This window comes from Heterodontus francisci, chromosome 6 (assembly GCF_036365525.1).
Source record: "Heterodontus francisci isolate sHetFra1 chromosome 6, sHetFra1.hap1, whole genome shotgun sequence".
NCBI lineage: Eukaryota > Metazoa > Chordata > Chondrichthyes > Heterodontiformes > Heterodontidae > Heterodontus > Heterodontus francisci.
The window spans coordinates 19,959,582-19,980,680 of NC_090376.1; the positions used below are offsets into that span (position 1 = coordinate 19,959,582).

The window sequence follows — 21,099 nt, forward strand, 5'->3', positions numbered from 1 at the left end:
AACATTTTATAAATTCATAGATGACCTTCACCAGCTAGAATCTATATCGTATGGTTTCTCTTTCAGAGAAACTTGCATTTATATAGTTCCTTTCACATCCTTAATCACTTCATAACCTATGAATCACTTATTGAAGTGCGATCACTGTTCTTATATGGGTAAAAATGCAACCAATTTGTGCGCAGTAAACAGCAAATGAGATAACTGACCAGTTAATTTATTTTAGGTAAATGCAAAATACTGCAGATGCTGGAAATCTGAAATAAAAACAAGAAATGCTGGGAATACTCAGCAGGTCTGGCAGCATCTGTGGAGAGAGAAGCAGAGTTAACGTTTCAGGTCAGTGACCCTTCATCAGTTCTGAAGAAGGGTCACTGACCTGAAATGTTAACTCTGCTAATTTATTTTAAGTGTTAGTTGAGGAATATATGTTGCCCAGGATATCGGGAGAATTTCCTGTTCTTCTTCAAATAGTGCCACGAGATATCTTGTGTCCACCTGAGCAGGCAGACAGGGCCTCAGTTTAATGCCTCATCTGACAGTGCAAAAGCTCAACACTGAAATGAAGTGTCAGCCTAGATTATGTACTCGAGTCCCATAGTGGGGCTTGAAACCACAGTGAGAGAGCTACCACCGAGCCAAGCTAACACTGAACATCATACTCCATTAGAAAAAAATGACACAGTGAAGAGTCTTGAAGAAATAATTTTTATTGTTTCATAGTAGATCTATTAGTATATTGAGATGATCACCGCCAACATTTGAGTATTATTCGAATTAAATATTGAACTATGATTAGAATGTGAAAAAAGTGATAAAAAGATCACGTGCAGCAAGAGAGTTTAGCAATTTATCGGTGCATCTACAAAATGGTATTTTGCAATTTTGTAAAGCTTGCTGTTGGAATTGCTTAACGTTGTTTACCAAGTGAGCATCCTAACTGCACGGAGTGCAGGTTTAATGCAGTTGAAGGTGCTTTTTATCCTGCATATGAATATGGTGGAATTCCCTTCACTCCAAGCCCAGTAATCTGAAACAGAAAAGAATATGGGCTCAATGTTGATTTTTATATAATAATGATGATGTACTCCAGTCCCATCACAGAGCTTGAACTCACAGTGAGAGTGCTACCACTGAGGCAAGCTGACACTCAACATTATATTCACATATTCAACCACTAAAAAAGTGTCACAATGCAGATTCTCAAAGAAAGTATTTTTATTTTCATAATAGATCTATTAGTATATCCATATCCAACATTTGAATAATATATGTAACACCTTTGCAGTCAATGGAATTAAATATCAGACACTGCATATAACAGGTGGCTGATCCAATACCACCTGTTTTGCACCACCACCCTAGACGAGTTTCTACCACTAACTCTTTTGAGCACTTTCTCTTTTGGATAATTAGTCTATCAGTTTTATTTGCCCAAGCCATAACTTGATCGACTGTGCCAATTTGTTTGATGCAAACATCCCATACTCAAGGCTACAGAGGAAATGTGTGTCTTAATGACTCATCATTGATGTGATCACACTGCTGTCACCTTATCTAGTGAGAATGAAAGACTCTAAAGGAAGCACGCTCCATCCGTAGCTAACTAAGGAGGTTAAAGATGGTATCAAATTAAAAGAAAAAGCAGATAATTCTTGTCATGAACGTGCTTCCATTGTTAATATTCTTGCGACTTGTGTATAAAAGCCTGTGGAGAAAATCTGAGGAGATGCTGGACTTGTTTTTTTTTTAATAGGGTCTGGCAGAGGCAATAAAGAACAAAGAACAGTACAGCACAGGAACAGGCCATTCGGCCCTCCAAGCCTGCGCCGATCTTGATGCCTGCCTAAACTAACACCTTCTGCACTTCCGGGGCCCATATCCCTCCATTCCCTTCCTATTCATATATTTGTCAAGATGTCTCTTAAACGTCGCTATCGTATCTGCTTCCACCACCTCCCCTGGCAGCAAGTTCCAGGCACTCACCACCCTCTGTGTAAAACACTTGCCTCGCACATCCCCTCTAAACTTTGCCCCTCGCACATTAAACCTATGTACTCTAGTAACTGACTCTTCCACCCTGGGAAAAAGCTTCTGACTATCCACTCTGTCCATGCCGCTCATAACTTTGTAAACCTCTATCATGTCGCCCCCCCCTCTCCGTCGTTCCAGTGAAAACAATCCGAGTTTTTCCAACCTCTCCTCATAGCTAATGCCCTCCAGACCAGGCAACATCCTGGTAAACCTCCTCTGTACCCTCTCCAAAGCCTCCACGTCCTTCTGGTAGTGTGGCGACCAGAATTGCATGCAATATTCTAAGTGTGGCCTAAGTAAAGTTCTGTACAGCTGCAACATGACTTGTCAATTTTTATATTCTATGCCCTGACCGATGAAGGCAAGCATGCCGTATGCCTTCTTGACTACCTTAGCCACCTGCGTTGCCACTTTCAGTGACCTGTGGACCTGTACGCCCAGATCTCTTTGCCTGTCAATACTCCTAAGGGTTCTGCCATTTACTGTATACCTCCCACCTGCATTAGACCTTCCAAAATGCATTACCTCACATTTGTCCGGATTAAACTCCATCTGCCATTTCTCCGCCCAAGTCTCCAACCGATCTGTATCCTGCTCTATCCTCTGACAATGAAGGCTAAATAAACATAAGGAGCCTTGCTGGCTATTGAAGTTGTTTAGAGAGAAGTCACAATCTGGGTTTATGGCTCAGTGGTTTTTGGTTTCATTTTTGGATATTATTTGGAGTTCAGTTGGGGTGTCAGCCTGCTAAGAGAGAGAGGCTACCAGCTCACCCTGTTCCACTCTTTGAAAAACCCTGAGAATCCAGTGTGAGAACTGGTGAAACTGATGCAGCATTTTTCCCGAGACGCTTCTGCAAGACTTTCTCTTGACATCTCCTGAATGAACTTATTTTGAAAAGATCCCAGTGTCCATTGCATGTGTCTAGTGACACCCATCTATGTCTACCTGGACGCCAGACCATCTGGAAAATTTCATATCTTATCCTTCTGCTTCAAGAATTAACAAGTATTTGGCCAAAATACTTTCTCGTTATTTTTGGAAAGTTGATCTCTGCAGAGAAAGCTTCTTTATTCTTTCTTTAACTGGTGTGTGTGTGTGTGTGTGTGTGTGTGTGTGTGTGTGTGTGTGTGTGTGTGTGTGTGTGTGTGTGTGTGTGTGTGTGTGTGTGTGTGTGTGTGTGTGTGTGTATTCAGAAGGGAATATATTTATACTTTCATATTTCAACATGTGTGTTAATAAGCTTTGTATCTTTATTGAATGAGTCTTGTTTTATAATAAATTAATAATTTTGTTGTTTATTAAAGAAACCTGGTTGGCCGATTTTTATTCTGCAACTAAAATAGATAAAGTATATAATTGGCCGTATCGGTAAACTGGGTAAAACATTTAAATATATGTTGTGACCTGTGGAGAAGTGGAACTCCTCCAGCCACGGTCATAACATTCTGCAAAGGTGAGTGGCAGGTCAGAAGATTGGGCAGAATATAAAGAACAGCAAAGAATGACTAAAAGGTTAATAAGGTGGAAGAAATTAGAGTATCAGAGAGAGCTAGCTAGAAATATAAAAACAGATAGTAAAAGTTTCTACAGGTATTTAAAAGGGAAAAGAGTAAGTAAAGTGAGTGTTGGTCCTCCAGAGAGTCTGGGGAATTAATAATGGAAAATAAGGATTGGCAGATGAATTGAACAGATATTCTGCATGTCTTCATTGTAGAGGATACAAATAACATCCCAGAAATAACTGTGAATCAGGAGATGAAAGGAGGGAAAGGTCAGGGAAACGTAAAACAATTACAATCACCAGGGAAAGGGTACTGAAAAAATTATTAGAACTAAAATCTGACAAGTCCCCAGGTCCTGATGGACTTCATCCCAGGATCTTAAAAGAGGTGGGTCTCTGGAATTCACTGCCAGGAATGGTGGTGGAGGCAGAAACCATCAATACTTTTAAAAGGTACCTGGACATGCACCTGAAGTGTTGTAACCTGCAAGGCTATGGAATGGTGCTGGAAGGTGGAATTTGATTGGGCTGCTAGTTTGTTTTGCTGGCACAGACACAACGGGTTGAATGGCCTTCTTCTGTGTCGTAATTTTTCTATGGTACTAACTATTTACAATTGATATCAATGACTTGGATGAAGGGACTGGCTGTATTGTTGCTAAATCTGCTGATGACACATTATATAGGTAGAATAGTAAGTTGTGAAGAGGACATAAGGAATCTGCAAAGGGATATAGATAGGTTAAGTGAGTGGGCAATAATTTGGCAAATGGAGTATAATGTGGGAAAATGTGAACTTATCCACTTTGGCAGGAAGACTAGTAAGCAGTATATTATTTAAATCTTGCAGATTGCAAAACTCTGAGGTACAGAGGGATCTGGGTGTCCTTGTACATAAATCACAAAAGGTTGGTATGCAGATACAGCAAGTGGTTAGGAAGGCAAATGGAATGTTGTCGTTTATTGCAAGGGGAATGGAATATAAAAGTAGGGATGTTTTGCTACAGTTGTATAGGGCATTGGCGAGACCACATCTGGAGTACCATGCACAGTTTTGGTCTCTTTATTTAAGAAAGGATAAAAATGCATTTAAGGCAATACAGAGAAGGTTCACTCAACTGATACCTGGGATTTGGGCGGAGGGGTGGGGTTATCTTATGAAGAAAGGTTGGACAGGTTGGGTCTGTATCCATTGGAATTTAGAAGAATGAGAGGTAATCTGATTGAAACATATAAGATCCTGAGGGGACTTGACAGGGTGGATGCTGAAAGGATATTTCCCCTAGTGGGAGAGGGCGAGAACTAAGGAACACAGTTTAAAAATAAGGGGTCGTTCATTTAAGACCAAGATGAGGAGAAATGTTTTCTCTCAGAGGGTTGTGAGTCTTTAGAACTCTCTTCCCCAGAAAGCAGTGGAGGCAGGGTCATTGAATATTTCTAAGGCAGGGGTAGATAAATTCTTAACTAACAAGGGAGTCAAAGGGTATCGGGGGTAGGCGGGAAAGTGGAGTTGAGGCCACAATCAGATTAGCCATGATCTTATTAAGTGGCGGAGCAGGCTCAAAGGAGCCAAATGGCCTACTCCTGCTCCTAATTTGTATGTTCATATTATAGGCCAGCCCCCATATCCTTGAGTATCAAAATATATCCATGGGATAATAGCATTACTGATATGGTACACTGTTAATAAACTAAATTCACAATTTGGTAATGTATCATTTGCCAGAAAATATTAGAATCATAGAACTTTACAGTACTGAATGTTTATCTACCTACTTTTTATAAGTTATAATGCCTTCCACGTACGACACTGGGTCCAGTAGAGCATTCTGGGATGGAAATTGGTTATGGCCCAATTTTAGTTTCTTTATGAGCAGTGCCCCAACCGGGAGTCCCAAGGTCAAAATGCTTGCAGTTGTGATACTCATCTGAAACACTTGTGATATTATTGGCAATTACACGTTTCGATCTATCTACCTTAAAAATGCCACCTGCTTCCGGTTGTCTTCGATTCCACTCTTCATCCATCCCATCCGCAGCTGATGTTACATAAAGTTCAGAGTAATCCTTTCCTCCAAAACAGCAAGATGTTGTCTTGTCAACAGGCAGTTTCACTGTCTGGATCCTTTTACCTGAAGGAAACAGTCTTATCTGTGATTTTTTTTGGCTTTAGGCGTCACTGTCATTGTGAACAAAATAAGGATTTAAACTAATTCGGAGTCTTCTAGCATTGGATTTACTGAATTTGAATCTATTGGGAAAGGAGAAGGGGATTCCCACTGGGTTCTCCCAATCTCTGCAGAATTAGCGTAAAGTGCCATTTTTAGATGTTTATGCCATTTCAAACTTATGACGAGAGATCGGAAGAGCACTCACAGAAATTCCAGGTGCAGAAATTTGAAACACAGCTCAATCAAGGAATTAACTTTATTTTGACCGCCATCATCTGCCATAATAAGTTACTAGAGAACTCCGTTTTCAAGTTCCATGAGGTAACCTGCATGTGGTTTCATTATAACCCAATCAACTGAAGCCAGCACATCTTCAGAAATAGCTTCTCTTCCCACCCTGCACTTTCACCTCTTGAATCCATGAGTATCTACCCTTGACCCTCTCATTTATATGCTGCCCCTTCGCACATAGTCAACTTTCATATATATGCTGATGACATTCAGCTGCACCTCTTCAGCATGTCTCTTGACTCCATAGCTGTCCACCATGAAGTCATTGATGAGTCACAGCTTCCTCCAATTAAATATCAGGAAGCCATTATTTTCACCCTCCACCACAAACTCTGCTCCTCTCTCACTGACCCCATCCCCTTCCTCAAGCACTCACTCTGGTTAAGTCAGACCAAGCAAAACATTAGAGTACTAATCGGCTGAGCTGAGCTTTATAACCCACATCTGCAGCAATGCCCACCTCCACCCCATGTCAGCCATCACCACTGAAACACTTAGCCTTTTATCACTTCTACATTTGACTTTTCCAATGCCCTCCTTGTTGGTCTCCCAACCATCACCATCCATAAATTACAGCTTGTCCAGAGCTAAGCCACCCATCTCCTGTCACGTCTTCAGGCCCAGTTTCTCAACTCCCCATATTTGCTGACTCACATTGGCTCCCGGTTGCCAATAGATTAAATTTAAAGTACTCCTCTTCAAATATGGCCGACACGGACACGATGGGCCGAAGGGCCTGTTTCTGTGCTGTATAACTCTATGACTCCATGGCTTTTCCCATCATATCTCTGCAACTACCTCCAGTCTTATACCTTTGGCATGCAGCCCGCACGGGTGGGCAGCCATTTTTGGAGCTCGCCATTGATCTCGGCGGTGAGCTCATAAAATCCAGCCCCACTCTCTCATATTCTTCAGCCTTCAGACTTTTGTACCCTTCGCCTACCATGGTGATGGAGGTTTGCGTCACTTGGACCTTCCCTTTGCAGCTCCCTCCCTAAACCTTTCGTTTTCTCTCTCTACCTTTGAAAACCTTTTTTTGAACATATCTTTTTTCCAAGCTTTTAATTATTACTCCTGTTTTTCCATGGCAAAGCATCCATTCTGCATATCTACTTCTATTTGAGAGTCTTGAGATCTTTTTTGCATTAATGCCACTATATAAAAGTAAGCTGTTGTGTCATTTTCATGATTGATTTACAGAATGGCAGGCTTTACCAATTTTCTTTCCTTCCTGTATTTGAGGACTTTGTGGTTCTTGATATTGCAACCATGCAAGCATCGGAAAACTTACTCAATGAAGATAATCAGAACCAGGGTTGAAAGGGCGATCGCATACTTTATAATGATCTGAAAGTAGGGCACAGTCTATAAATATATTCTGGCAAGGATTGTATGAATGGAGTAATTCTGATGAACTATAAAAGGCCATTGCTGTAATTATAGATTTGCCTTGTCTAGTAGAATGAAGGGATGTACAAAAGTGCCACAGAGTGGTAGAACATGGGTTAGAATCCACAATAGCCCACGTGATGTGTTATTGATCACAGTCAAGTTTTCAGGAGGAGTTTCCTAGTGGGGATGATGGAAAAAGATTTTGGACATTGACTTGTGGTTCTAAAATGACTTGTCACCCTCATCACTAAAAACATTCTGGCTGGAATTTTCCGAGCTGGGAGGCAGGAAGGCTGGCAAAATGGTGCAGGAAGGCACCAGGAGATGTGTCCGACGTCTTCCCACTGTCATACCATTTTGCCAGCAGCAAGAAAGTTGTTAGATTGGCCACCTGCCGGGAGGCCAATTGAGCCACTTAAGTGGCCAATTAAGGGCCACTTCCCACCTCCATAGGCATTTTTCCTGCATCAGGGAATGCCCGTCGCTGCAAGGGGCAACTGCCCAGTGAAACCTAGTGGCCTCCCAGCTGGTCTGGTGGAGGGCCCTCCTTTATGAGCAGTTCATGGTCCACGTAGGGTCCTCCATGTCATCAATGGCAGCCCTCATGACAACAGCGCTTAGCACTCAGTGACCCATGTCCCCCACCAGGCAGGCAGGCCGGTCCCAGCATCCCCCAACACCAACCTTTCTTCAAGGGCACCCAGCTATTGAGGCACCTTCTCCCTGCAGCCTACAGCTAGTGGTGGTGCTGCTGAGCTTTGGCCCTCTGATTGGGCAGGCAGCTCTTGGGGAACACCTCGCAGTCCTTAATTGGACTGCGGCTCTGGCACCAGTGGCCTCTTAATTGGCCGGCGTCGGCAATATGCCTCCCTGAGTCCTGGCGCCGGCAGAAGCAGGTTCACCTCCCACTTTTGGCTCCAGCAGTGGGACCTCTGCAGCCTCCCCAAAATTTTATGCCGTGGATTAAAAGGAAAATAATATCAGTAAACTGGTTTAAAATATATATATATATATAATTAATTCTGATTCTAGTATTGAGGTGCCAAAATAGTAAACTTGCAGCTTTTGCAAACATAATATTGGACATTGCTGTTTACATGGGCGGCGCAGTGGTTAGCACCGCAGCCTCACAGCTCCAGGGACCCGGGTTCGATTCTGGGTACTGCCTGTGCGGAGTTTGCAAGCTCTCCATGTGTCTGCGTGGGTTTTCGCTGGGTGCTCCGGTTTCCTCCCACATCCAAAGACTTGCAGGTGATAGGTAAATTGGCCCTAGTGTAGGGAGGTGATAGGGAATATGGGATTACTGTAAGGTTAGTATAAATGGGTGGTTGTTGATCGGCACAGACTCGGTGGGCCGAAGAGCCTGTTTCAGTGCTGTATCTCTAAATAAAAAAATAAAATAAAATATTTAATTGATTTACCTGTTTCTGGATCAATGCGAAGGACTCGTCCACCATTGTAGCAAGCAACCCAAAGCTTTCCCTCTGCATCGATACACTGTCCATCTGGAATAGCTTCCTCCTGTTCAAGCTTGTACACAACTCTTCGATTTGCTACACAGTTATTTGAAATAAATTAAAGACTTATTAATTAGAGACACATGCCTCATGCCTCTTCCTTTAAAGAATTAGAATTTGAAATAAGGCATCCCTGACCAAGTTACCTCTTCCCAGTGGGGGTTGAAATGCCTGTGCATTATTTTTACTATTTATGTCAAATTCTTGTGCATGCTATGGTTAATGACTTTAAAACAACAGGCACAAGAATTTGATATAAATGTGTTAACTGGCACACTAACTTATAGTACATAGAAGAATTTCAACCACTGTTGTCACATAAATAAAAACAACAGCTCAATTCTTTTTGGTGATGTTGGTTGAAGGAGGAACATTGGCCTAGACACTGTGAGAACTGCCTCTTCTTCTTGGATTAGTGCTGTGGAGTCCTTAATATCTATCTCAGGGGTGTCCATACTTTCACATGGGGGGATACATTACAATTTTTATCCTACATAGGGGGCCAGGGAGAAAATTTCAGAAAGATAAAGACATTAAACATTTATCTTACTATTAATCAAATGTGCATTTTGTGAAGAAAATTTAAATGAAGAGACTAATTTATTGACTTACTTTCTCATCACTATGTTGAGCAATGATTTAGTGACATGCCTGGCATTGTTTTTGTTTGCAAGAGTAGTCAATCTCTGCTCGCACACTGGATGTAGCAATATGGAGGATTCTGGATAGATGCCCATCTGTCAGGGGTGATGCTGATCTCTTTCTGTCCCCTCTCTCTCTCTCTCTCTCTCTGCATCTGTATCTCTCCACCTCTGTTTCTCTCCCCTCTCTGTGTCTCTCTCCCCCTTCTCTCTCTTTGTCTCTCTCCCCCAACTCTGTCTCTCCCACCCTGCAACTCTCCCCCCTCCAGCTCTGTCTCTCTCCTCCTCTCTCTCCCCCCGCTCTCTCTGTCTCTTCTCATGCTCTCTCCCTGTGTCTCTCTCCCCTCTCGCTTTCTCCCTCCCCTTCCCTATCTCTATCCCTCTCTCGCTCCCTCCTCTTTCTCTGTCTCTTCCCACGCTCTCTCCCTGTGTCTCTGCACCCCCCACCCCCCCCACGCCCACCTTTCATTCTGTGTCTCTCTTGCTCCTTGCTCTCTGTGCCACTCACCATAAATGTGGACACTAGAGGCAGGCTGTGAACACCATCTCTCCGCTGGGTGCTGCCATGTGTGGGTCCTGACAAACCTGTACCTGCCCACTGTAGTGCCTGACATTCTGGCAGTGCTGGATTTGACCCCAGAGCGGCCGCCATAGCTGACGCTTGGCGCTAAAGCAGAACCGAGTTTGAAATTCTTATTCAAGGAAAGGACACAGCAAATGGCTGAGGGCAGAAACCATGCAGCGAAGAGGAGGAACGGTCGGGTACAGTTTACATCTGTGGGCCAGATGGAAACCTTTGCCAGGCTGGATTCTGGCCCACATGCCGTATGTTGGACAATCATGATCTATCTGAACTACTGGAACAAACAGGCAGGATTTTGGTTTACCATCTGATCAAAGGAGAGCGCCGCTGACAATACAGCACTCCCTCAGTACTGCACTGAATCCCTACCTAGATAATATACTAAAGCCCCGGACTTACAACCTGAGATACAAGTGCTACTAACTGAGCTAAGCTAACATGGCATGGCAAGAGCTGAAGTGAGAGGAGTAAGCAAAACACATTGACAAAAGTTTGTCTATGAAGGGTTTACCTGTTACTTATTTAAAACCATGAACAAAAGATGAACATTAGTCATGGACCAAAACAATTAACATAAACAATATTATGGAACAGCACAGGGAGTTGGAGTCTCAACATACTGCCTGAGATTGGCAGGACTCAAGTTCCTAAGCACAAACCTTGTTGAGTTCCCTATCTCAGCTGTGTCACCACAGTGAGGCACCAAGAGGCGATCAGGCACTTATCCCTTGGGCATGGAGGGACAAATCAGAGGAAGAGTCAACCCATTGTTTTTCTCACACACATCCTATCACAGGAGCTTCAGGAGCAGCTTCGCCCGTTTTTGCTTTCATCCAGGTATAATTTAGAGCATAGTAACAGAGAAGGCAAGAATATACTTTTCAGAATGGCTCATTCCAACATGTGAATGAGTGCATTTTAAAATATACTTACAGATTTTTCCTGACTGCAGGTCATAGTCAAACGCATCCACAGCAAAAGATAAACTGTCTATATAATAGAAAACCTTGTGATCCAGTGACCAATCCAGACCATTAGAAATATCCACTTGGTCAAAATGCTTGACCACAGAGTGATCAGTCTGCAGGGAGTACACCGATCCCTGGTGCCTTTCTACTTCAGCTGGACGAGTCTCCATTGCCATGGTCCCTGTAGCAGAACTCAACATTAGCCCTGTAAATACTAATCATTGCAGTTTTCAAATACTTTAATAGCTCTTTTTCAAACCGTATCCAGTAATTTTTCTTATTGAGACTGCAGGGATGATTCCACAGTCCCATGATTCCAATAGGGAAGTCACATTCATAGGGAGTGTGAATTAGAGATAAAGTAATTAGGGTCAAAGAATAGCTCCATTTTCTTCTTTGTCATAATCATGAATCATCTTGTCTAAGTGTCATGATGTAATAAGAAAGGTCACATCAGCAATTAGTGTCTCTGTCAGCACAAAATGGATTCAAAACATAAGATACATAAATAGAAAAGCATGGGTATGATATGTTTTTAAGAAAAAAAAATCTGGACATCATTTCAAGTCTGTTCTGTAATCTAGATATTGGGATATACTTTCATAATCGCTGGATAGAAAAGTTAGCAAGATTTGTAATTTTCTTCATCTTTACATGAACCCTAGTAAATTCTATGGCTAAATCTTCTGATTAGATTACTGCCCGAACCCTTGACCTCTACTATCTAGAAGTATACACATGGGAGCAACATCATCACCAAATTCCGCTCCAAGTCACACAGTGGGCTGGACTTTGTGCTGGAGGCGGGGCTCCCGGCACTGGGCTGAAAAGGTCCACCTCTGCCTTTTTGTGCCTCCCTGGAGCGATCCTCCAGTCTTTTTAAATCAAAAGTTTCAGGAGGCAAGATCTCCATCCCTTTAAAGTCTTTATAGGGACAGGGATCCCACCTCCAAGAGCTGCCAGCCAATCAGAAGGCCAGCAGCTAAGCAGTATCAGCAGCACCACCGGGAACAGTGGACACTGCCAGTACTGCAGAGGTCTCAGATCCAGGCCCAGCGCTGGAACACTGAAACAGAGGTAGGTGAGGTGGGGTCGCTGGGGCCAGTCCAGAAGATCCTGGCAAGGTGGGATGGTGGTCGTGCAGTCCAGGGGGAGGGAGGTCCTAGGACATAAATTTGTTCCCAGTGGAGGTCCTCCGTGGGCCACAAATTGCCCACTAAGGAGGGCCCGCGCACCCCCCCCCCCTCACCCCAGAAGCCCACAGGGACGGCGCCTCGTTTTACAAGGCGTCCTCCCCATGCAGTGGAGGCCCCTCCCGCCACTGCCCAAAGGTGGTGGGGAGAGGTCCTTAATTGGCCGTTAATAGGCCACTTAAGGGCCTATATTGGGTGCTGGGCGAGAAGGCCATAGTCAGCCTATCTCACCCCGGGAAGATCGCTGGGCGATGGGGAGGTAATGTCTCTCCGCCCCGCCGCCCCCCCTGCCACCCATCGTGATACTCCATGCACCCCGCCCCCATTCCTGCCTCAGGGGTCCTCACAAAATCCCGGCCACTATTCTGACGTTTGTCATTCCTTCATTCATACTGAGTCAAAATCCTAGAACTCCCTACATAACAGCACTGTGGGAGCACCCTCACCACACGGATTGCAACTGTTCGAGAATTCCAAAGAGCAATTAACATTGGGCAGTCAATGCCAGCATTGCCAGTGACGCCATATCCCAAGAATGATTTTTTAAAAATCTCTTTCAGGTGTTCATTTCTCTATTTATAATTATCTGAATCCCTCAGTCCTCAATGCTTATTTTGTTCTAAGGTGCAAGTATAATGATGTAAAAGATAAGTTTTGATGAGGAAGCTCATTCAGCCCCTCTAGCTCATTCTTTCAAAGAAAACTTACCCTGCTTGCCCCCCACAACCCCCCCCCAACCCACATCCAACTGCCTTTTTAAGTCTAAAGTACCTCACCTAAGGTAGATTAAAGTAGACCAGATCAGCACAAGGGTAAAATGCTGAAATTCAGTTTCAGTGAAGCTATATGTGGATGGAGATGTAAAATGCAAATGAAATTGGTTATGACAAACCTGCAAAGAAACGTCCAGCAGGGTCCACTTTGCCATCATTAAATCTGTTGTTTGCTTTATCTTGGTCGACTGTAGCTATGACAGTAACTGTTTCGTTTTCCCAGTTTAGAAAGGCAAACCTTTTTCCAACTGCCAGGACATATCCCCCTGATCTCCGAGGGACCACTGATCCAATAGGAGCATCTATGGGACAACAGATGTACATAATTCAGTAATGTGAATCATCCTGCTCCGTCCCCCATGTTCTCCCTCTTCCATGAGTAAGCAGCCCTTCAGAACTTTGAACAAATAGCAATTCATTATGTGTGAGCTTACCTAGTGAATTAGAGCAGGTTATTTGTACTGTGCAAGGGAGACATCACAAATTTGCTAGCAGGGGCTCACTGAATTATAAACAGGAATGCAAAACCTGACTGATTTTCCCCTCTCCAGAGAGCAGGGACATTAAACCAGCTATAACATTTCTGTTACTAAGATTACTAAAACAGCACAGTGTTTTTCGGTAATGCTGCAAACAGCAAGTCCTGGAATGCTGTGTGAACGGCCATCTTACTGTTAATTGTAAAAAAAACCCTGCCCAACTCCAAAATGTTTGCATTCATTAGATTTAGATTGAGGTATCTTTAGAGCACATTGAGGTATCTTTAGAGCATACTGCAGTTTTCTCCACAGATTGATTTTGCAGTCATAATAATACATGCTAGGATTTTTCTCCATAGACTGCTTACTCGCAAGAATGCTGATGAATTTGGGGAGTTTTGCCTCAGTTTACCTGCGCAGAGTGGCACAGGTGCATCCTGGAGGCTGTAATATGCTGCATTATTGGGATTTATATATAGTTGGGAAAGTAATAGCTCTTGGATTGCTCATCAACTCTCACCACAGGCTTCTTTGACAGGGATAGACCTCTAATGAAAAACGTTTAGAGACATTTCAAACACACAAAAGCAATGTATAAGTAAGATATTCAATTTCTTGCAAACAATGTAATTTTTGATGACCTTAACTCTCAGTAAGAAAAAAAGATGGTGACTGAAAATAATTTCAAAACGTATTTTGAACAATTTCCTTGGCTTGTCGTCTTCTTTTTATTGGTAGCTTTCCTATTTGGTAAGTTTGTTCATTAATCCATGGTAATTTTTCATTAGAAGCTTATCCACTCTCCCACATTTAATACATATGCTGCCTACTTCTTCAGGTATGATTGATTGTTTTATGAATATGAAAGTTCAGTCAATCAGGACACAAAATGAGGATATAAAAAAGTTTGGTGGGAAAAATGTATTTTAGATATAATATATATATATTCTAACAGATATTGAAGAGGAGAGGATTCAATTGAGAAAATGTCCCTCGCAGTTTGGGTAGTCTTCCTATTCATTTTACAGAAATCATAATCCCTATTTCTATGAGGGGCAATGACGAGGCTCACTCAAGGACAGCCCTGAGAGTGTGCTGTACTTTTGGATGATCCACCTAATTCTAATTCCTTTCTGCTTGCTCAGGTGGATATTAAAAACTTACGGCAGTATTTTGAAGAACTTGAAGTTCTCCCAGTGTCCCAGTCAACAGTCACGCCCACCCCCCCCCCCTCCCCATATCTTGCAACACCACCAAAGAAGCAGATCAACCAGTCATGCATCTCATTACTATTTGCAGCATCTTGCTCTGTGAGCAAAATGACTGCAGCATTTGCCTAGATGACAGTAGTGACCGCACTTCAAAGTCATTCATGTGAAGTGCTCTGGAACATTGCTGAGACATGTGATAAAGCAATACATAAATGCAAGGCTTTCCTTCAGTGCAGACAGGAGCTTGGGTTGAGGCAAATTTTAAGAATCGGGAGTTTGGACAAGTTTCACGGTACAAAATGAGCCTCAATTTAGACTATGTGCATGATAATATTGATTTTACACAGAGATATCAAAGGGATATACACTGTGCAAATATACAGATAGTTGCCTTCTGAAAGTGAAGGCTTTTACACATTTTAATAAAGGGAAGAAGCCGTAGCCATATAAGGCTGCGAATGGAACTATCCCATTGAAGACATATCTTTTGCTTACCAACATGCACTTCCTTCACTTGTTTTGTGACTGCATTCCATCTGCACACCTTCTGGCCTGTGATATCCACATACAGAAGAGTGCCGTGCTTTTCTTCCCAAACTGGGCTCTCTCCAATTCTGTACTTGTCCCTCACAACACACTCGATCTTAATGCCAGCCATTTCCTGTGAAAAAGATTAAAAATTCTAAATTGCTTCTTTCTTAATAATCAGATGACAAATGGAAGAATATACGTCTCCATGACTCCAGTACAGATTTCATTCTGGTGATCCTGCAGTGAATCTTCCAGCTGTTTTCAGCAAATACTTGATTGTGTGTTCACTCAGTCCTGATCATTTACATCTGCCATAACATCAGATAGTTCTAATCTTCTCATGGATACATTTATATGCTGATTCTTTTCTGTACATGTAATATATACAACAACTTGTATTTAGATAGCGCCTTTAACAAGTAAAACATCCCAAGGCACTTCACAAGAGTGTTACCAAACAAAATTTGACGTTGAGCCAGATAAAGAGGTATGATCATTTATATGTCCCGAGACTGTGATGTGTAGCCTTGTGATGAAAACCCCACATGCCAAATGGAAATATTAATTTCATCCTGTTGAACTTTGCCAGAGACTTTTACTGGAAATTGTTACAAATAACTTTTAAAACAGAACAGTTAGCAGCTGAGATGGCAATGCACCATTTGCATATGATAAAAACAAAGAATTAGGCTGGAGACAGATGTGATTACTCAGCCTAGCCAGAAAAATGGGGTGCTCTCTGATTCACTTATATAACCTTGTCAATGTTGATAATCAAAAGCCATCGACACCTATTGGCGTTGAAAAAGCCAACCCCCCCCCCCCCCCACCCCCCCTCCACCAAGTATGTCTGAACAGCTTGAAGGGAGAGCCTTGAATTTCAGAGACCATTCCGGGAGATTCTGATTCAAACACAAAGAGGTGGTCATGTCATGTGACCGCTTGTGCAACTCTGGGAGATTTGAGAGTGGTGACTCAGATGGCAGACAGTAACTGAGATCCAGCGAGGGAACATATCTCTCTCTCTCTCTCTCTAGTAGAGATCCAGAGAAGCCTCAAGCTGCAGCTAGTGGAAGCCAAGTCGACAGGTCCTTACAGTCAGCAACTAGGGGACAAGTCTAAAGACCCTCTTCGGCCTTCCAGAACCTGGGAAGAAAGCCCGACCCATGCACGTGGCCCAGCGAGTACTTCACTTCAGGACTACAACTTCAACTAAGGACTCTGGGACTAAGCTTCAGTGTTTAAATTCTATTTTTATTACAGACTCTACTCCAACCTCCCAACTCTGTTTTTCCCTCTGTAATCTATTTGTGTGTGTGTGCGTGTGTGTCTCTTGTGGGCATGGATACGTAGCATATTGTAATACTTTTAACTGGTTTAGAGCGATGTTAATAAACTTACATCTTTCTTATTTAAACTCAAGTAAACCTGTCTGATTGGTTCATTTGCAATTATATTAGAGCAACAGGAGAAGCGCTCACTGAGGTGGTAAGTTAAATCACTGTGTCAAAAAGATAAACCCTGTTGCAGTCAAACCAGAGAAGGGGCGAAAGGGCCTGAGACCCCTTCCTCACCTGGTCGTAATACCTTTTAATCTCCTGATACCACGAGAAAGTGATTCTTTGGTATGTTGTGCTAATAATGCCTAATGAGGCACCAGGAATGCAGTCATAGAGATCGTGACCTAAGCATAAAAGGTGAGGCCATTGTAAAAAAGTGAAGGAGATTGAAGGGTGCCCACCCTGCAGCTTTAGCTCAGCAACTCTAATGTGTTGTCTCATTGCAATTGGCCCTCCCTCAATTAATTATTTTTTATTCTGGATTGCTCTTTGTCCTTTTCCATAGATAACCTAAACCTTATGATCACTGTCCCCTAAATGTTCCCCTACTGATACTTGATCCACTTGACCCAACTCATTCCTTCGAAACAGATCCAGCAATGCCTCCTTCCTTGTTGGACTGGAAACATACTAATGTAGAAAATTCTCCTGAACACACTTTGGAAACTCTTCCCCTGCTCTGTCCTTTAAACTATACTATCCCAGTCTATATTAGGATAATTAAAGTTCCCCATTATAACTACTCTATAGTTTTTGCAATTCTCTGTAATTTCCTTGCAAATTTGTTCTTCTATATCTTTCCCACTAATTGGAGGTCTATAGAATACACCCAGTAGTGTAATGATACCTTAATAAAAGCAAAATACTGCGGATGCTGGAAATCTGAAACAAAAACAAGAAATGCTGGATTCACTCAGCAGGTCTGGCAGCATCTGTGGAAAGAGAAGCAGAGTTAACGTTTCGGGTCAGTGACCCTAAACGTTAACTCTGCTTCTCTTTCCACAGATGCTGCCAGACCTGCTGAGTGAATCCAGCATTTCTTGTTTTTGTGTAATGATACCTTTACTGTTTCTTATCTCTAAATAGATAAAAAAGATTCTGTCCTTGACCCCTCTAGGACATCCCATCTCCCTAGCACTATAATATTGTCTTTAATCAATATTGCCACCCCTCTTCCTTTCTTTCCTTCCCTATCTTTCCTGAACACCCTGTATCCAGGAATATTTAGTACCCTAAAGGCCTAAGCTGTCAGTCATGACTCAGCGGGTAGCAGTGTTTTCTCTGAGTCAGATGGTTGCAGGTTTAAGTCCCACTCCAGAGACTTGAGTGCAAAATCTACACTGACACTTCAATGCAATAGTGAGGGAGACCTGCACTGTCAGAAGTCCCATCAGTTGGAGGAGATGTTAAAATGGGGCCCTGTCTGCCCTGGAGGGTACAGTAGTATAGTGATTATGCCACTGGACTAGTAATCCAGAAGCCTGGACTAATGATCTGGAGATCTGTGTTTAAATCCCACCATGGCAGTTTGTGAATTTGACTTCAAGCTAATTAAATAAATCTAGCGTTAGTAATGGTGACCATAAAGTTATCGTAAAAATCCAACTGGTTCACTAATGTCCAGCCGTCCTTACCTGGTCCGGCCTATGATTCTAGACAATAAAGAAATATAGCGATTGGCAAATATAAAGACCTAAGCTGTCAGCCATGACTTAGTGGGCAGTACTCTTGCCTCTGAGTCAGAAGGTTGTGGGTTCAAGTCCACAGACCACATCAATGTGGTTGACTCTTAACTACCCTCTGAAATGACCTAGTAAGCCACTCAATCATATCAAACTGGTACAAAAAAGCATAGTAAGAATAAAATCAGATGGACCACCTGGTATCAACTTAGGCATTGGACAAGCAGTGGCATAGTGGTAATGTCATTGGACTCGTTATCCATAGGCCCAGGCTAATGCTCTTGGGACATGGGTTTGAATCCAGATGGTGAAATTTGAATTCAGTTAATAAATCTGGAATTTAAAAAGCTAGTCTAATGGTGACCATGAAACCATTGTCGATTGTTGTAAAAACTCATTTGTTTCACAAATGTTCTTTAAGGAAGGAAATCTGCCTTCCTTACCTAGTCTGGCCTACATGTGACTCCAGATCCACAGTGATGTGGTTGACTCTTAAATGTCCTCTGAAATGGCCTAGCATGCCTCTCTGTTTCTAAAGGGCAATTAAAGATGGGCAATAAATGCTGGCCTAGCCAGTGATGCCCACATCTCTTGAACGAATAAAAAAAAGGCAAAGCCCAGACAGCCATGACTAACATCTAGGGACATGTGCCAAAATTGGAAGAGCTATCCTTGAGACTAGTAAAGCAACAGTCTGATGAAGTCATGCTTACAGAATCATACTCTCCAGTTAACGTCCCAGATTCCTCCATCACCATCCCTGGGTATGTCCTTTCCCACTGGCATGGCAGATCCACCAGAGGTGGTATATGGGAGGAAGTGGCCTTGGGAGTTCTCAACGGTGACTCTGGACCCCCATGATGTCTCATGCTTTCAAGGACATGGGCAAGGATTACCACCTCCCACCCTCCCTCAACTGATGGAACAGTGCCCCTCCATATTGAACACCACTTGGAAGAAGCAGGACAATAGAATGTAGTTTGGGTGGGGGACTTCAATGTCCATCATATCAGTCATGACTGTTGGTGGACAATTAAAAAGATAACAGGAGGTGGCAGCTCCATGGACATCTCCATCCACAACAATGGTGCAGCCCTGCACATGAGTGCAAAAGACAGTACTGAAGTGCTTGAAGCCATCTTCATTCAAAAGTGCCAAGTGGATGATCCATCTCGACCCCTTCTGAAGTGCCCATCATCACAAATGTCAGTCTTCAACAATTCAATTCATTCCACATGGTATCAAGAAATGAATGCACTGGACACAGCAATGGCTACGAGCTCCGGCAATAACCTGGCTGCAGTACTGAAGATATGTGCTCCAGAGCTAGCCGCACCTCTAGATAAGCTGTTCCAGTACAGCTACAAAATTGCAATAACCTGTCAAAGTGGAAAATTGCCCAAGTATGTCTTGCTCATGAAAAGCAGGTCAAATCCACTCCTGCCAATTACTGCCCCAGCAACCCACTCTCCTCTCAATCATCAGCAAAGTGATGGAAGGTGTCATTGATAGTGCTATCAAGTGGCACTTACACAACAATAACCTGTTCACCAATGCCCAGTTTGGGTTCCACCAGGGCCACTCAGGTCCAGACCTCATTGTGTAAATTTGAGTTCTTTTTGCCTTCAGTCTGGTTCAGTAAATATACCGAGTCGGATGTGTAGGTAAAATCAATTACTTTATTTGCGCATTTAGCCGGCTGACTTACTCTAATGCAACGACACTGACTCCACCCAGAGTCTGTCTGGTCCACTAGAGTACGTGAAGTTTTTGATACAGGTACTACTGTTTATACATTAAGATTCATGCTACACCTCCTTGTTTAACCAATCAGTGCGGTACAATTCGACTTCACCCACGTGGTGACATGCAGTACATCTGTTACTTAGGTTACAATACACTCCATTCTCCATACATACTTGTTACTAATAAAATATTGTTTTGTACCAGCAAGATAAAAGAAAGCGGGCAAGCAAGCTAATTAGCAAGAGCATAGGAATCATCAATAATCATTCTAGTCTCACTCCCTACATGGATCATGAGTCTGTCTCTACCTTGTGACAAGTAATTGCGGAGCATCCTGCTATCTCTATTAGGTTTACATTCCTGAGTGTTTCGTGCAGTCTGCAGCTACATCAAGTAGTGGCAGTTCACGAAGATAAGAGGGGCCTAGCACTCCTTATCACTCACACAGGGATGGACATCATTTGATTCACAGAAGTCCATTTGTTCCAAACCACAGGGAGTCACACAATCAGGCCATAAAGAACAGATGTCCTTGCAATTACCAGTGTCGGCTAGTCTTTACAGTCTCACACGCTCTGCCTTTACTTTTAACTATTTCATTGTGGTTTCTGCCACTTAAAATCAAAGCTCAGCAAAGCTACTATTCCTAACTTGGCTATATTTCCCATTAAGCATAGTGCCATGACTTTCTGCTCACTTCCACATTCCCCCCTTTTATCATTCTATGATAACCTTCTCTCTACTGATCAATTTATATGTGATTATATATATTCACTAGGATTATATGGATCTATTTACTCAAATAACATTTAAACAGTATAATATAAAAGCAAATATAAAAGAAAAAACTCAGCAACTGCTGAATCAGAAGGGTAGGCTGAGCCACCCTCTAACAAGGGGGCGTGTATTAGCCTGGTCAGTATGTTTTTCATTCTAACTGTTCCCTAGGATTGTCATGTCTGGGTGATAAGAACAGTGCTGTTGAAATACAATGTCTCTCTCTCTCTCTCGCTGTACCAGCTGCAAGGCCAAGTTGCCTCTGC

At 42.7% G+C, this 21,099-nt stretch overlaps 1 protein-coding gene across 5 annotated transcripts in view; it reads right to left on the reverse strand.

The window, feature by feature from the left end:
• Positions 1-694: 694 nt before the first annotated feature.
• Positions 695-21,099, reverse strand: part of LOC137371167 (regucalcin-like) — a 45,109-nt gene continuing 24,704 nt past the window's right edge. For 4 of the 5 annotated variants that reach the window (XM_068033236.1, XM_068033238.1, XM_068033237.1 and 1 more), the window contains exons 2-7: positions 15,253-15,418; positions 13,187-13,369; positions 11,067-11,282; positions 8,814-8,945; positions 5,516-5,670; positions 695-1,030 (exon numbers count right to left, since the gene is read on the reverse strand). In XM_068033236.1, the coding sequence (XP_067889337.1) occupies positions 980-1,030; positions 5,516-5,670; positions 8,814-8,945; positions 11,067-11,282; positions 13,187-13,369; positions 15,253-15,415 (900 nt within the window). In that variant the 5' untranslated portion in view covers positions 15,416-15,418 and the 3' untranslated portion in view covers positions 695-979. Of the gene's footprint in view, positions 1,031-5,515; positions 5,671-8,813; positions 8,946-11,066; positions 11,283-13,186; positions 13,370-15,252; positions 15,419-20,018; positions 20,111-21,099 lie in introns of those variants that run through there. The other variant, XM_068033239.1, reaches the window with a different exon arrangement.